At 42.0% G+C, this 16,847-nt stretch overlaps 1 protein-coding gene across 1 annotated transcript in view; it reads left to right on the top strand.

Annotated features, from left to right (window-relative positions):
* Positions 1 to 16,847, top strand: part of DNHD1 (dynein heavy chain domain 1) — an 84,810-nt gene that overhangs the window by 35,188 nt on the left and 32,775 nt on the right. Inside the window, exons 9-13 of the mRNA XM_076002224.1 lie at positions 2,344 to 2,346; positions 6,626 to 6,888; positions 6,977 to 7,220; positions 11,515 to 11,672; positions 12,167 to 12,659. Of these exons, the coding sequence (XP_075858339.1) occupies positions 2,344 to 2,346; positions 6,626 to 6,888; positions 6,977 to 7,220; positions 11,515 to 11,672; positions 12,167 to 12,659 (1,161 nt within the window). The remainder of the gene's footprint in view (positions 1 to 2,343; positions 2,347 to 6,625; positions 6,889 to 6,976; positions 7,221 to 11,514; positions 11,673 to 12,166; positions 12,660 to 16,847) is intronic.

The following is a 16,847-nucleotide window of genomic DNA, read 5'->3' as shown; positions in this document are numbered from 1 at the left end:
CCATTCACGGCTCTGACACTCAGAAGAGCTCAAAGTCTAGCAAAGGAGACCGAGCTCTGCCCCCGTCCTGCACACTCCCTTCTCTCTCATTCTGTTGAACACCCATGATGCGTTGCCAGGGAAACAGGCTCTGTCTCCAGCACTGATGGATTTTTCTCTCCAAAGAGGCAATTCCCTGGAATTCTGATAAAATTCTCCATGTTGTTATACTTAAAATAATATGTAAGGTAAAAAACAAAGATGAAAAATTCAAGCCCCGGTCAGATGATAATTGCATAAGAAAACAAAACTGGAGAATTTCACAAATAGTTGGCACTAAACTCAGCTTCCTGGCGGCCAGAGCAAAGAGAAAAACTTTGTTGGTGACAAGATTCCCTGTATCCTTGTATTAAAACACACTAAAACTTGACAAGAAACTTTGCCTTTCTGTATCTGAGGCATGACATAAGTTCTTCTTCTCAAAAGAGCTCTCATAGACTAGCACAACTGATATGATGGGAGCATCTAAAACAATACCCTGAGATCGAATTTAACAGTGTGTTCCTTAGGGGTGTTTTACTGAACCCCTCCATTCAAGCTCATGTGCCATTCAGTAAAAACAAGGGTCAGAATTGGGTAAAGGTTGGTAACCACTCAAATGTCCTTCGCTGGGTGATTGGATAAACAAACTGCACTACATCTGTACTGTGGAATACTATTCAGCAATGAAAAAGAACTATTGATACCTAAAACAGTGTGGATGGATCTTAAAGGCATTATGCTCAGTGAAGAAAAGCCAGTCTCAAAAAATCACATACTGTGTGATTCCATTTATATAACATTCTAAAATGACAAAACTCCAGAGATAGAGGACAGTAGTTGCCAGGGTCCAGCCAGACTAGAAAGGGATAGCCTGAGAGAGCTCCTTTGAGGTGATGGGAAAGGTCTGTATCTCAATTGTAGTGGTTGTTATACAAATCTAGACGTGGCAGAAATTTGCACAGAACTGTATACACACACACACATATAAAGATAGGCTCTGTAGTTAAATTAACAGTATTGCAATGTGGATTTCCTGGCTTTGACATTGTACTGTAGTTAGCTAGCATGTCACCATTGGGGAAATATGAGTGAAGGGGTCATGGAACTTTATACACTATTTTTTGCCACTTCCTATGAGCCTAGAATTATTTCAAAATAATTGGTCCTACCTGCTCCTGAGTTTTCTAACTCAGAGACTCAGCACAACCCCCACCCTCCCTGCAGACCCCAATTCGCAGGCTTAAGCAGCTACCAGGGCTGCCAAGCTGTGATTCTGAAGTTCACCTTTGATCACTCACTCTAAGTCTCTTATCATGTAAGCTGTCTGTATTTAAACTCTCCCTGAGAGACCAGACCGGAACAGGAAGAGGAGACCAAACCAGATGGGACCGGAAGAGGAGACTGGACCAGATAAGACCAGGCAAGGAAGAGGAGACCAGACTGGAGGAGGAAGAGGAGACCAAATCAGATGGGACCAGACGAGGAAGAGGAGTTCAGACAAGACAAGACCAGGTGAGGAAGAGAAGACCAGACCAGATGAGGAAGAGGAGATGAGACCAGAAGAGGAAGAGATCAGACCAGAGGAGGAACGCAATTTCCCTGACTCTTACGGCTACCTGTCTCTGCTTCCTTTGGATTTTCTGCTCCCTTGTAACTATGGCTTTCAAGTGACTTAAACATTTTATGGCACCAACTTTATCCTTGTGTCTCTATGATCATTCAGTTAAGTTTTCCTGTTGATAAGACTGATTTAGCTCAAATTTTCAAGGCAAGGAATATGGTTGATTCTGCTCTCTAAATTGAATCACATATCCATAAGCCACATCAAGGGGAATGGGTCATGGTGCAAATTAACTGGTTTTAGCTATAGGTAAGGGCAGATCCTCTTAGAAGGGTATGGATGATAGGGGAGGTTGCAATCTTCAGCTTTCCTTGTGTTTAGCTATAAGCACCTATTATATGGGCCTGAATGTGTGAGTTTCTTTTGGATTAAATAATCCTAACTCAAAACTATGTAAGTAAAAAGGAGAATTTTTTTTGTTTTTTTTTAGCTTATATTACTTTAAGAAACAGGGAATTTATTAGCTCCCATAACTAAGAAATTAATGGATGCAGTTGGATTCAACCATAGTGTCCTAAAAAAAAAAAGAAAACTAAAAAAGCAAAAAACAAACAAACAAACCAACAAAAAACCCCAAGACATCTTGAGGTGGGTTGCTTCCAGGGTTGATTGAGTTCTTCAAAAATGTCATCAAGTAGCACGTTCTTGATATCCTTCCCCTCCTTCCTGCTTTTGCTATAAGTAAGAGCAGATCCTGTTAGAAGGTTGTGTGTGACAAAGGAGGCTGAAATCAGTGTTTTGGGAATTTTTCATTCCTCAGGCTTATTGCCTCATAGCTGCAAGACAAGCTGCAGCTTCAAGCATCCCATCTCAAGCAAAATCAGGTGGAAGAGGGTAGGCAAGGTTAGCAAGAGAGCTCTCTATGCTTGACTCTCACTTTTTACCAGCAAAGGGAAGCTTTTCCAGGAACTCCCTAGCAGACTCATTTTATATCTCATTGACAAAATCTAGGCCATGTGACTACCTCTAGATGTAAGAAAGGCTGGGAAATCAAATGGCTGACATTCTCAGTGTCTCATGGAAGATGGGCTGTACGACCATAAAAGAAGGGAGAAGGGGAATAGCCGTGGAATAGTCAACCAGTATGCCTTCCACGGTTCCATTCTTTAGGTAGGCTTTGTCCACTTGGCAAGAAAGAGAGTCACCAGTATTCTCTACATTGACAGTTAATACTATACTCTTTCCCTTCTAACCCTCAATTTTAGTTCTGTAACAATATATTAATATTTAAGTTCACTGGCAGTCTTTATGTTGATGTCTCTCTAGTAATTTTGTTTGTCTGAAGCTCATTCTCTATTAGATTCCTCAGGAAGGACATGTAGGAACAAAATTCTCAAGTTCTTCTATGTTGATAACAGTTTGTACCTTTTGAAAGTTAGTGTTGCTGGATATAAAAATCACTGGCTCATACTTTTATCCTTTGCATATACCTTAAATATATTACTCTTTTCTTTAGCCATTATGAATTTCTTTTTTTTTTTTTTTTTTTTGAGTCAATGTTAGTGAGAAGCCATTATGAATTTCTATCGAAAAGTCTAGTAATAGGCTGGTGCGGTGGCTCCTGTCTATAATCCTAGGACCTTGGGACACTAAAGCAGAAGGATCACTTCAGGGTAGGAATTGGAGACCAGGCTGGGCAACACAGCATACAGATGGGGTCTTTCATAGAGAACCCATCTCTATAAAAAATAATAAATAAATAAATAAGCCAGGCTAATTTATTATGCCTGTAGTTCCAATTACTCAGGAGGCTGAGGTGAAAGGATTGCTTGAGGCCAGGAGTTTGAGGTTTCATTGAGCTATGATGACCCCACTGCACTCTAGTCCAGGAAACAGAGTGACACCTTGTTAAAAAAAAAAAAGAAAAATTCTAGTGATAATCTAATTTTGTTTTCCTTACAAAGTCACTTACTCTTTTTGCCAAGATTTTTTTCTTTTTCCTTGAAATCTAGTAATTTTAGTAAAATATGCATTGGCATTGAACATTCTGGGGCAGAATTCTCAAGTACATTCTTTCAGAATGTAGCTTTAAATCTTTTTACTTCAGGATAGTTTTCTTGAATTCAGCTTTTAGTATTAATTCTTTTCCCTTGCTTTGACTTTTTTCTTTAGGGAATCCTGTTACTTATGATAGATTCTTATCAACTGTACCAAATATTTGTCCCTTTCTCTCAAAACCTTTTAAAAAATCTATTTCCTTTTTAGTTCCATAGTTATCCTTATTTTTACCTTCTATTTCTCTTAAGGAACTATCTGTTGTGCTTATTTGCTCTTATGTTCCTTTTTTAGGTAAGTTTCTGTTTTGAAATTTTTTCTTTTATTTCTAATTATTTCCTTTAGTTCTGTCACATAATTTCAGAGTTTTCCTGATCTGTGTTGTTCTCTCATGACTTGTATCATTCTCCTAGTGTCTTGTAGCTTGTTTTAAAATGGGCTGTAGTTTTGATCTGTTTCATGACATGCTTTCATTATCTCTAGGGATGTTATTCTACTCCTTACTCCTTTTTTTTTCTTATGATAGCTTTGTATGGGGTTTGATGTTGATACTTTTCTGTTGCTCATGTTGGAAAAATTGGCTTTTCTTAATTTTCAAAAGGAGGTTTTGTTCAGAATAGTTTTCTACTCTCAGTTTTCTTTTCTATTGTTTTTCTGTAGTGTTGAAAAAAATGATGTCTAGCCTCCTGAGATTTCCTGGTTTCTATTTCCCTCCCCCACATTTATCTGGACCTTCTTTTTCTCTCTATTGCTTCCATCCTGCTCGTTTTTTCCCCCCATTGGAAACACAGTGTGATATCCTGCTCGATTTTTATTCTACTCCTAGTAGTTTCTCCATGTTGAGCTCTGTCCCAAAAGGGAGCCCTTGCTGGTTGGATTCAAGGGTTTATAGGGCATAGATTATTTCAGCTCCTACAGACCTCACCTCACCTGCTATAAGAGCAGGTAAAATCCCTTCCAATTTTACCTGCTGTTCTTAAATGGCCCCTCTACTTTCCAGTAAATGCTTGTTGGATGTTGAGGGCTTCCCTACTCTCTGGTCTTTCTGGTGCCTCATTGTTCCCCTCTGCTTCCTTCCTCATCAATGGCAATACCATGTGGGGCATGAGGTTGCAGGTAGTTTGTCTCTACCCACTTTTATTTTAGGATTTGTAAGGATCCCTTGTCCCCATTTTGTTAAAAATGTCATCTATGGATTTTTGGTTTTGCTATCTAATTGCTCTGTCATTATTATGTGAGGAGTTGGAAGAGATTTCAAAGCTATACTGTCACTGTTATCATCTTCTCAGAGTCCCTTCTGGCATTAGTTTTTTTGTTTTGTTTTGTTTTTGTTTTTGTTTTTGTTTTTGAGACAGAGTCTCACTCTGTTGCCCAGGCTAGAGTGAGTGCTGTGGCGTCAGCCTAGCTCACAGCAACCTCAAACTCCTGGGCTCAAGCAGTCCTGCTGCCTCAGCCTCCCGAGTGGCTGGGACTACAGGCATGCACCACCATGCTCGGCTAATTTTTTCTATATATATTAGTTGGCCAATTAATTTCTTTCTATTTATAGTAGAGACAGGGTCTCACTCTTGCTGAGGCTGGTTTTGAACTCCTGACCTCAAGCAATCCACCTGCCTTGGCCTCCCAGAGTACTAGGATTACAGGCGTGAGCCACTGCACCCGGCCTGGCATTTGTTTTAAAGGGTCATTCTTGTCCTTATGTGAAGCAGAGACTGTAAGGTGTAGGAGGCAAAGGCCAAAGCAGGGAGAAGTGTTAGAAGGGTATTGCAATAATGCAGTGGGAGATGATGGTGACTTGGGCTGGGAAGAGGAGGGCAGATGGTGGTAGAAGTGGTGAGAATTGGTTGGATTCTGGATACATTATATTTTGAATGTAGGGCTGATGGCATTTTGTAATGGATGGGTGTTTTGTGTGTGAGAGAAGAGTCAAAGATAACTACAAAGATTTTGACCAAAGCAACTGGGAGAATGGAGTTTCCATTTACTGAAATTGGAAGATTGCAGTTTTGGGGGAAAGAAATCAAGAGTTCGTTTTTGGCCCTGTTAAGTTGAAGGTGCATGTTAGACATCCAATTAGAGATATGGAGTAGGCAGTTGTTTAAATGGGATTTGAATTCAGTGAGAGATCTGAGCAAGAGGTAAATTTGGGAGCAAATAGATGGTACTTAAATCCATGAAACTGGATGAGAGAGATCTCCTAGACAGTGGAGAAGAGAAGAGATCTGAGGCCTGAGCCTTGGAAGCACCATAGTGTTTAGGTAGGGGTAGTATGGATCTGATTTCTGAACACTTTGATGTTTTTTTCCTTTTTTGGTACAAAGTTTTAGCACAAATACTAAAGTTGGCAAATAACCAATTCCTAAAAAGTTAAGGGGGAAACCAGGTTCAAGGATACCGAGGACTCACACGTTCAATGTCCCTTCCCACCTCATCCTCTGTTCTTCAGATACAGGAGTGCTGCAGACTGCATTTCCCAGACCCCCTTACAGATAGGTGTCAGCTAAATCCTACAGGAGACTTCAACTAAATCCGCCAGCTAAATCTAGGATCCATCAGCTAAATCTACAGGAAACTTTAATTAAGGATTGAGTTACATGGAGGAGAGAAGCAGAGTATATGCCACCTATTCTGTGGAGCATAGCAGAGGCAGTGTGTTTTATAGCTGATGATGTGACAGTGACATCTCAAGTTGCTAGACAGCACAGAGCCCTAAATGCTCAGCCTAGAACATTTTTGTTTCACTGCTCCTAATTATTCTTTAACCCACTCAATATTCTATAATAATTTCCTTCCTGCTTATACTGGCTAGAGTAAATTCTATTCTCTGCACTTGAACCCTAGCTAATCAATTCCCTCAGTGGGTCTGGTATACTGTGTGTGTGATAGAGATGTGTGTATGAACATGAGCAGAGAATGGGGGTGTGTGTGTGAAGGGTTTGGGCTCTGGAGGGTATTACTCATGGACAATTATGTCATGTGCTCCATTAGAAGATGAAGAGGAGGACTCGAACACAGAGTTCCCGTTGCCCAAGTTCCAGGGCCAGCCCAGCGATGCTGTGCGTATCTTCTGCGGCCCAAATGTAGGATTGATATGGCCCTGGAAGACTTGCCCAATTGCTGGTCTCCTGGAGGTCCGTGGGCACCGGCTGCGGGGCCAGTACTTGCCCCACAATCTTGAGCAGCTGCGGGAAGACCTGGACAACAGCTCTCGAATCCAGCAGGCACTGACTAAATACCACATGCTGATGGAGGTAAGAACAGAAGTTTAAGGAGTGGGAGGCTGTCCACCAGTCCCATCGTGACCACCACCTCTGCCCTAAGTACCTTGTCTGCCCTTAGGGGATGCTGCGGGAGGTGCAGGAATTCTGCAGTGAACATCACTGGCTAACAACCATTTATGACTTCCTGCAATCCTGGGGGCCTCAGAAGTTGGAGGACATGAGAGGCTGTCCTGTCAAGAACTATGTGAGGCTGGTGAGCCTCTTGAATCATTGGCAGGACCGTGTCTCCAATATGCCTATCAAGTTTCTCACAAAAGGCAAGTTGCTGCTGGTGACCTGCCACGATGTACAGGCAGAGATGGGTGAGTGCTGCTTGTCTTCCCTCCTTTCCTTCCCCCTTCCTTACAGCTATACACATGGCCTGTCTTGGGCCCAGAACCTTTGGTGCAAGTCCCCTTATTGGTCCTATGGAGGTTCCCAAAGCTCCAGGTCCCAGGCCGTTCCCTCTACTATCAAAGATCTGATCATCACCGAGGGCAGCCTCTCTGTTTGGCTCTGCTCATATCCTACATTCCTTAGGAATCATGTTCCTGTCACCCAACACTTTCTATTCTTATGGTGTAGAGATGGCTTAAAGTTCAAACATGACTGAGAAAAATCTTAGCCTGCTCCTTGAGCTACTGAGCTCAGTTTCTTTACAAAGATTCCCAGAATCTAGGGTGCTCATCTCTACCTGTAGCAGTCTAAATTTATAACCATGATTTGCATATGTAAAACGTTACTCTTTTTAACTGATCTTGTCTTACTCTGTAGTCTTAACTTCTGCCAGTGGTGAAAGAAGAACATAATCTTCCCAATTAAAGACAGCACTTTCCATGTAAAGCAGTCACTTTGGGTCTAATTTGGTGTATTTTGGGTTTTGGGTTAATTGAAAATTTAACTACAGTTTTGGGTTGTTTTTATTCTTAAGCATTCTCTCCTCCTTTTTCTTTCCCAGGGTGCTATCTGGCACTGGGGAGGGCTACTGGGGCGTGTGCTCTTTACGTGCTGGCTTCTGAGATACCATAATCCTTTCCTGTTCTCTGCCCTCCTGACATTGCTGCTTCCGGTGCTGCTGTGTTCTGGGCTGGCATTGCTGGGGGGTGTGTTCTCTTGGCCTAGTAGGGCCCAGAGTTTCTACCTTTTCTGGCTTAGCCCTGCCTTGGCTCCAGCTGGCAGGGCAGATCCTTGGGGTTTTAGTGAATCCTTTATCCAGTCTCTGCCTTAGGCTGGCCACCTCCATAGCTTTTGCTTCAAGATCCCTTGCCCCTCAACACAGGAACTCCATCCAGGCCTGCTGGCTCTCAACTCTCTGCTGTCTTCCATACCCCCTGCCACCTGGGAGCTGTGGGGGACTTGTTGGCATTGTAGCTGGTCCTCTGTTTACTATAACACAGCTCACACTATGACTTCTAGTCTGCTATGACTATTTTGTGTTAGCACAGGACACCCTGAAAGGCAATCTTGTCCCAAAGTTGCATGTGGAAAGTGGGGCTCGAGAGCCCTGTATTATCGGTTTCTTCCGCAACCCAACTTGGTTTCCCTCCTCTTGCTACTTCATACTCCCACAAGGCCAAGGCTGTTTTGGTATCCTTGGGTCTCTGAGAAATATGACTTCGTCTTGTCCACTCTCATCTTCCGTGGGAGGGATGGCTTATGCCATTGTGTACTAGCAAGTGCCTCAGCTAGGAGCTGGCCTTGGAGAGGCTCAGAGAGGGGTAGATTGTGAAGCCAGTGATGTATTCTTCTAGGAAACAGGGAAGTGGTTCTGTTTCCTCACCTAGCCCCCAAGGATGACAATAACCAATAGTACCCACTTCTGCAGAAACTAGAATCTATCAGACCCATGGTTCCCCAGGCCTGCTTTCGTTGTGAAGGTGAGAGGCCTTGGAACTGGGGCCTAGAAAGAGTTTGTTTGAATGTTGCTGTTTGCCTAGCCCTTCCTATCAGATGAAAGCACATGCCTCATTAGGTGTCTTACAGGCCACTGAAACGGTCTGCTCTTATACAGGGGATTCAGGTTGGCAAGGCAGGAAGAGGGAGGGCCTGCGATTGGTCTGCTTTTTCTCAGGCCCTGTTTTTGGCAGCGTCTGCTCCACTGTTGTTCCAGTAGCTTGTGTTCTCTTTTTAGTTTGTTAGTTTCTTGATCCTTAGTCCAGAATTAACTGGCTTCTACAAGAATAACAGATGGAAAGAGATAAGCACTGGGTTTAGAATCCTGGGCCTATTTTTTACTTGCTTTGTAACTTCAGATCACTGAGCTTCTGTTTCTTTATCAGTCATCTGAGCATGATAATGCATTTACTCACAGGGTTATATTAATAGTAAACGGTTTAAATAAGATATTATTTGTAATGCTCCTAGTTTTGAGCATGGCATGTAATAAGTACTTAATAATTTTTTTCCATTTCACATTATCCCCTTCTGTCTACTCTCATCCTTCTTGCTGATGTAATTTTTATCTTCTTATCCTCTGACTCTGTTTCTCTTCTTCCTGGGCTTCCTTGAACAATGAGTGGCATAATTATCCACTCTAGTGAGTTGGCCTCCTCAGACACTTGGAGCCATCCTTTACTCCTCCCTTTCCTTAACCCTTCTACATCCAACCTGTTGCCAAATCCTTTTCATTCTTTTGCCTCCTAAATATCTCTCATATCTGTTTTCCCCACCATCTCCAGCTTCCAATCCCATGGAACTCTGGTGCTTTATCAATCCATTGCTTCTTTACACCACATGGTGTCGCTGTTGAGCTCCTGGCTACCTTCACCTGCCTGATGCTACTGGTCCCAAAGCGGCACTGTTGCGATGGCCTAGCTGCTGTCATGGGTCAGAGGGATAGTTTGACAAAGGTTGAGTTCACATCTCCGTGTTCTGTTGAACATAGGGGGCCCCTCGACAAGTTCCATCCTGATAGGTCTTTGCAGTCTCAGCTCTTAGGACCCAGTCCTTGTGGTTCCTCCCTGCAAGGCTCTGAAAGTCCCATATCCAGTAGGTCTCAACTAGCTGCTTCTCAAACTCACTATTTTACTTTCTAATTGCAGAGATGCTAATAGGGGATAGGCCAGTTTACTTTTCATATAACATACAAATATATACATTTTAAAATATTTATATAAACATACTTTATGTTTATATTTGTAATGTAAAATATAATGGAGTAGGAGCCAGGTTGCCTGAGTTTGAATTCTTGCTCTGCCACTGTGTGACGTTGATCAAGTTACTCAACCTCTCTGAGTCTCAGTTTGCTTACCTGTAAAGTAAGGAGAATCATAGTATTTATCTCAAAGGGAAATTGTGAGGATAAAAATGGTTTAATGCAGTTAAAGTACTTAAAACACTGTCTGGTATGTAGTAAGAGCTCTATAATGTATTTGGTGGGATACTATATTTCTATATTTTATTTTGCTGTTCTGTGTATATTTTAGCATCTCTGAACTTAAAAGGTATCTTATGATGGCATGTTAGAGTCTAGATGGCATTATTTTTTCTTTTTTAGTGGTATATAAAATAATGGTGCTTCTTACAATTAGTAGTGTCTTAGCCGGGCACGGTGGCTCACGCCTGTAATCCTAGCACTCTGGGAGGCCGAGGCGGGTGGATTGCTTAAGCTCAGGAGTTCAAAACCAGCCTGAGCAAGAGTGAGACCGCATCTCTACTATAAATAGAAAGAAATTAATTGGCCAACTAAACATATATATATATATATATATATATATTTTTTTTTTTTTAGCCTGGCATGGTGGTGCATGCCTGTAGTCCCAGCTACTTGGGAGGCTGAGGCAGGAGGATCACTTGAGTCCAGGAGTTTGAGGTTGCTGTGATCTAAGCTGACGCCACGGCACTCTAGCTTGGGCAACAAAGTGAGACTGTCTCAAAAAAAAAAAAAATAGTAGTGTCTTAGATTTGATGAGGTATCATATGGGTATTATTCCTGCCCCCTAGGACAATGAAGTTGTTCACATCACCAGGGGCAGCTTCCAGGATTATCTTCTAGCACTTTGTTCGCCTGAGAGCTTCTTTCCTTTAATCCTGAAAAAGCAAAAGGCAGGTTACCCCCTCTTCTTGGCATCTCTTCTAGAGCAGAGGCATTAAGACTCCAAAAGCCGAACATTTTTATCTCTGACAGGGCATTCTGCTCTTCACAAACATGTCATTTCCATGCTCTTGCACATGCTTTTTCATCCACTTGGAGCATTAACTACTCAACACATCCAACTTCAATGTCCCTTCCCTAGGGAGGTCTTTCCCAGCCTTCTCAGGCCCCCACTCCCTTCGCTATGCTGGGTTGAAGGCTCCAGGGCACTCACAGAGGATTTATCACACTGGTTTGTGATTGCCCATTTATATGTCTGTCTCTGCCATCATCATACTGTGAGCTTCTGAGGGTGGGGACGCTTTCTGTTTTACCCGTTCACTCTTGTCTGCCAGTGCAGAGCACAGGCCTCAGTGCATGACAGCGGCTGGATATTGAGCAGGGATCCAGTAAATGTTTAATGTGTGAAGGAATGAATTCAAGGTCTGGCCTCCCTTAGCCACTCCCTCTCTAGACTCACAGCACTGCCCCGAGCACTCCTTCATTACTGGGCACCCCCTAACACCTGGCTCTCTTGTCCCCAGAATCCAAGCTGGACAACATGAAGAAGGACATCCTTGCACAGGTGCAGAACGAGTGCTGGACTCGCAGTCAGCAGCTCATGACAGAGCTCACAGAGTTCACGCGGGTCTTCCAAAACATCAACTCGGACATTCATGCCATTGGGCAGTGCTCCCAGAAGGTAGACTCCCCTCATCCATTTTCCCCAGCTTATCCAGGGCCCTTCCTGCTGAAAAGCTCAGCACACTCTCGGATCTCTGCTGAGCTCCCAATGGGGCTTCATGCCCTTCAACCATGCTCACCTAAGTTATCTGCCCTTGTTAATTCTCAGCCTGTTCTTGTGGCGCTCAGCTTCCTCATGTCAGGGGGAGGCCCTGATGTGATGAGAGAGAGACCGGCTTTTAGAGATGTGGTTCTGCTTTGTGACAGTCAGTCAGAAACGGATATGTTGCCCTATTATCAGGGTAGTGGTGCGGTGGGTAAGAACCGGACCACCTTCAGAGAGACCTGGATCAGAGAGGGATCTGATCCCAGATTGCCCCTGATCCCAGTGGGTTAAAAGGCTGCAGCTGGGTCTGAGGCGGCCACTCCAGAGGCGGGAGTTCCCCTTGGGGATGGGCCTCCAGAGGTATGCAGAGCTGTGGCAGTGCTGTTCTCATGCTGTAATCCCTGCAGTTGGATAAGGCCAATGAACAGTACATGGAGCTGGAGAAGCGAATTGAATACATACGGGCACTCCACGAACTCATCCGCACCCACTTTAACCTCTTTAGTGCTGAAAATGAGGCACTGGACATCTCGGTGAGAGGACAATTCAGGGAGTCACCCATCCCTCCCGGTCCCCCTCCCCCACAACCACATCTACTTCATTACCCTCTGCTTGTCTCACAGCTTCTGGATGTATGGGAGGCATTTCAGTTTGAGAAGAGCCAGGCCTCAGAGTTCTTGCTCAGCAAGCGACATGCCATCGTGCCCAAGCTGCAGCAGATGATGGCAGCAGCATTGGCAGAGCTGGACAGCCTGCTTGAGAAAGCCCTGTCTGGTCCCTTCATGGACCCCACACAAGAGCAGAGAAGCACTGAGCGTCAGCTCATCTCCATGGAGCGCCAGTTCCAGGACACAGTCAACCACCTCGGTGAACTGCACCATGCCTATGTCACCTTCACTGGTACTGAGGATCTCTACCCCTGCCCCGATCGCCCTGTGATAGATCCTCCAGCTGAGATAAGGGCTGGGACTCACGGTTCTATGTCCTGTATGACCTTAAGTGAGCCTCAGGAATCACATACCTTTGTTGGTCTCTTTTATAAACAAAAATTACAAGACAAAAATCATCATTTATTGACTATGTCAGATGTTGTGTTTAGGGTGGGGATACTGGAAGCTCATGGTCTGGTAGTGAAGGCAAATAAGCAGATGTTCCATTAGAATGTGATGGGGTCAGGGGCTAAAATCCTGTGTAGGAGAAATGCGAGGGTGCCCTTATTGTAGAACTTCGCCTTTGTGTAGCCCTGTTTAACACAGTCCTATACCGAGCAGCAAGTTCCAGATAAGAACAGGTCTTGAAGCTCCAGTAGGCACTGCCTCCAGCCTATGTGTGTAGAGAGGAGGCTGCTGAGGCCTCACTAGCACACAAGAAGAGACTGGGGTAGAGCTATTGGTCGTAGCCCTTCCATACCGTGGTGCGGCTAGACTGGTTCCCTTCTGTCCATACAGAACTTTATGGGCCCAAGTTTCTTTTCTCAGATGTAGTCATTTATATCCCTCGGAAAGGCACCTTGTTTCTGAGTTGCCCCTTTGCCAGCCACCAACTACTACCATCTCTACCTGTGGGCATCCCTCAGCCCAGGGCCATTTGTCTAGATGTGAGGCAGAGGATGCTCTGGAACCAAGGAACTTTTTATTTGGCAAAGTATGGAAGGCTCTCATACTATAACTGACAGGGACTCTAGACCCTGACTTCTCCTGCTAGGGTTGAAGATATTTGTGAAAAAGCAAAGTAGAGGAGTTCAGGCCTTGTGGCGCTAGGCCCAGGAAACTCCACAGCATTGCGTTTACTTCCTCCTCACAAAACTCCCAGTTTTGTTAAAATAATCAAGGATTTTGGGTCCAGATAATTAATAACGATCCCTTGTTTTCCATTGTTTATATTTATTTTACTCATTACTTTTGCTATCCTCTCTGTTTTATAGCCATTTTAACAACTGTTTCAACGTATAAGGTTTACTGATTTATTTACATACAATTATTTTTTTTAAATCACATCTTTATTTTCATTCTTTCCTCAGATGGCTAGATTTCCCTGTGTATCTTTTTTTTCTCATAAGGGAGTTAAAGGTATTAAAATTTTTGAGTTACTTATATGTTGAGAATGACTTTATAATGTCCTTGTATCACAGCTTGGCTAAATATTAAATTCTGAAGTCACAAAATTTTTTTCTTCAAAACTTAAATATTAGATCATTGCCTTCTGACATTCAGCATTGGGAACAAATCTGATATCAATCTGCTTTTTTTAATGTAGATAACCTGTTTATCAGTTGTTTGGCAATGGCTCTTATATTTGCTCTAGTCTCCTTCCAGAATTCTTATGTGTTCAGGTTCTGAACAAATCTATATTAAAAGAAAAAAAAATTCTTATATGTACATAGGATTTACTAGATCTCTCATTCATTTCTTTTATCATCATGATTCCTTTACTCTTTTTCTCTGAGTTCTGGAAAAAAAGTTGTGATCTTATAAGCTTCCTTTTGTATGGTATCTACTCTATATTTTCCATTGCATTTTAAAACACACACACATTGTATATGCATACATGCTTATGTGGACATATATATGCATGTAAGTATGTGTTTATATATATGTGCACAGGCATATGTTTCCTAGCTCTGTCTGCTGAAGAGCACAAAAGCAAAGATACCCCAATAGCAAGAAGCAACATTGTGCTCAGATCTTAGTTTCTAATACCATTTACCTCTAAAAGGAACCAGAGCTCCTCAGAGAAATGGATGATTGCAGAGCTGTGGCAGGAACCTGGATTATCTTTTTATGCTAGAAAGTAAGGAAGTGTTGAATTAAAAAAATAAAAAAGTGAGAATGTACAAGGATGTACAGAAGCAATGCCAACTGGCCAAATTTGAGCCAATTTGAGCACTTAAGTACAGTAATAAATTCTAAACTACTGAAAAAATATTTATCATCTGCAGTAAAAATAAATAGATAAATCAATGAGGGATAAGTGAGAACTTGTGCTTACCGTAGAATGCCAAGATCCAATTGGTAAATGTAGAGAGGGGCTAAAGTGGAATAATTATTATTTTGCGGCCATCTCATGGTAGACATTAGATCAGGTAAGGATCATCACTGGATGCCAAATCTGGACAAATTTGATAAGAAGCAGAATATTTGCACTGTTTTAGAGAGTTTCTTTCAGAGACTACTTATTAATTACAAAGGAAGAAAAAAGAAATAACAATTAATGGAGAAATTTGACCAGGTGATCAAAATTAACATCACCAGTGAAAAACATGTTTACATCAAGTGCCTCCAGATGTGATACCTGGAAGAAGATACAGCATCACCTATGCAGTAGTCTAGCTGAGAATGAATAACATCATTTTAAAAAAATCATAAAAGCACAACATGAGAAACTATTAACAAAAGGGCCAAAAGGGGACTGTATACTTTAAAAATGTCTGTTACAAAAGACAAAGAAAAGCTGTGGGAATGTTCCAGATTAAAAGAAGCTAAAAGACATGACAAGTAAGTAGAGTACTTTACCCTAGATTGGACGCTGTACTTAAGGGGGGAAAATGCTATATAGGGCATTATAACAAAACCAGAATATGGACAGTAGAATATTGTATCAATGTAATGTATGAAGGTGATCATTGTACTGTGGTGAACATCCCTATTCTTAGGAAAGAAGAGAACATCCCTATTCTTAGGAAATACATACCTGAGTAATTTGGAAGTAAAGGGCTGTTGTTTATGTACCTTGCCCTTAAATAGTTTAGAGAAAAAAGTGTGTTCGTGTATGTGTGCACACGCCCATATACACAGAGCAAGTGAGCACAAATAATAAAGCAAACGGGTAAAATGTTAACAAAAGGTCAATCTAGATAAAAGGTATACAAGTACTTGTTTTACTATTTTTTCTTGGAACTTTAAAAATTTGAAATCATTTCCAGATAAAAAGTTATAAAATGCAATGAAAATTACCGAGTACATACTGCAAAATGTCCATCAAAAAACATTTGCTCTTAATCCCCAAGTTTGTCTTTATCTTTTCATGTGTTTGGAGATATCATGTCTTCTCATTCTTATAGAGAATTTGTTTATTTTTTCCAATATTTGATGTTGAGACAACTGCTATCAAAGATAATATGTGTCTCTAGGCAAATCTTTTAAGCTTAGAAAAAGAAAGATGGGAAGAGTATAGATTTACTGTCATTTTATTTTTTGTCATATCAGAGCTCTAATAGCCAAGTGATTCCTATCTTTTTAATATTCTAAGTTCTCCATGATGCCTGATGTTCGCATTTGTAAGATGCATGATTCCCAGCATTTGGATATAACGCTATCACCTTTTCTCCCACTCAAGAAAGTGTGCTGGAATTCAAGCGACTAAGAATGACAATCTTATAGCAGTAACCTTGACTGTGGTCTTATGTCTTTTAAGTAAAATTGCACAGTACTATAAGTACTATTAATTACAAGTTACTTTTGATACATATCTCACAACTTATTATAAATAATTGGTTAAGAACAAATGCAGTAACTTGTGAGATGAGGGAGGGAATAATTACCAAAGGCAAACATAACAGGGAGCATCATCATTTACCCCTTATGGCCCTCTATGCGGGCCAGATCTTTTATCATATTCATCTCACTGAACTTTCTCTTGGGCTGATGGTTTATTCACTCACTCATTCATTCATTCAACACATATTTGTTGAGTGCCTACTGTGTACCAGGCTTGAAGTACATCAATGAACAAAAGACAAAACCCTTTCCCTAATGGACCCAACATTCTAGCTGGGGGAGAAAGACAATAAATAATAAATAAAATATAACTAAAGTATGCAGAAAATGATAAATGGCATAGAAAAAAAATGAGCAGGGAAGAGGTGCTGAGTGTGCCTGGGAGGAGAGATGGCAATCTTTAGTAGGATAGTCTGCATCTGCATGGGCCTCATTAACAAGATGCTGTTTGAGCAAGGACTTGCAGTCGGCGAGGGCATGAGCCATGTGGTTCTCTGATGGAAGAATGAACTCTGATTGAAAGGGCCTTAGCAGGAGGGAGCATGACGGGTGTGTCTGATTATAGAGTCCAGTGTGGCCAGAATGTAGTAAG

Source organism: Microcebus murinus, chromosome 4, assembly GCF_040939455.1.
Source record: "Microcebus murinus isolate Inina chromosome 4, M.murinus_Inina_mat1.0, whole genome shotgun sequence".
Lineage (NCBI taxonomy): Eukaryota > Metazoa > Chordata > Mammalia > Primates > Cheirogaleidae > Microcebus > Microcebus murinus.
Note: the sequence above shows the minus strand (reverse complement) of the source record. Positions and strands in the feature narration are given on the sequence as shown.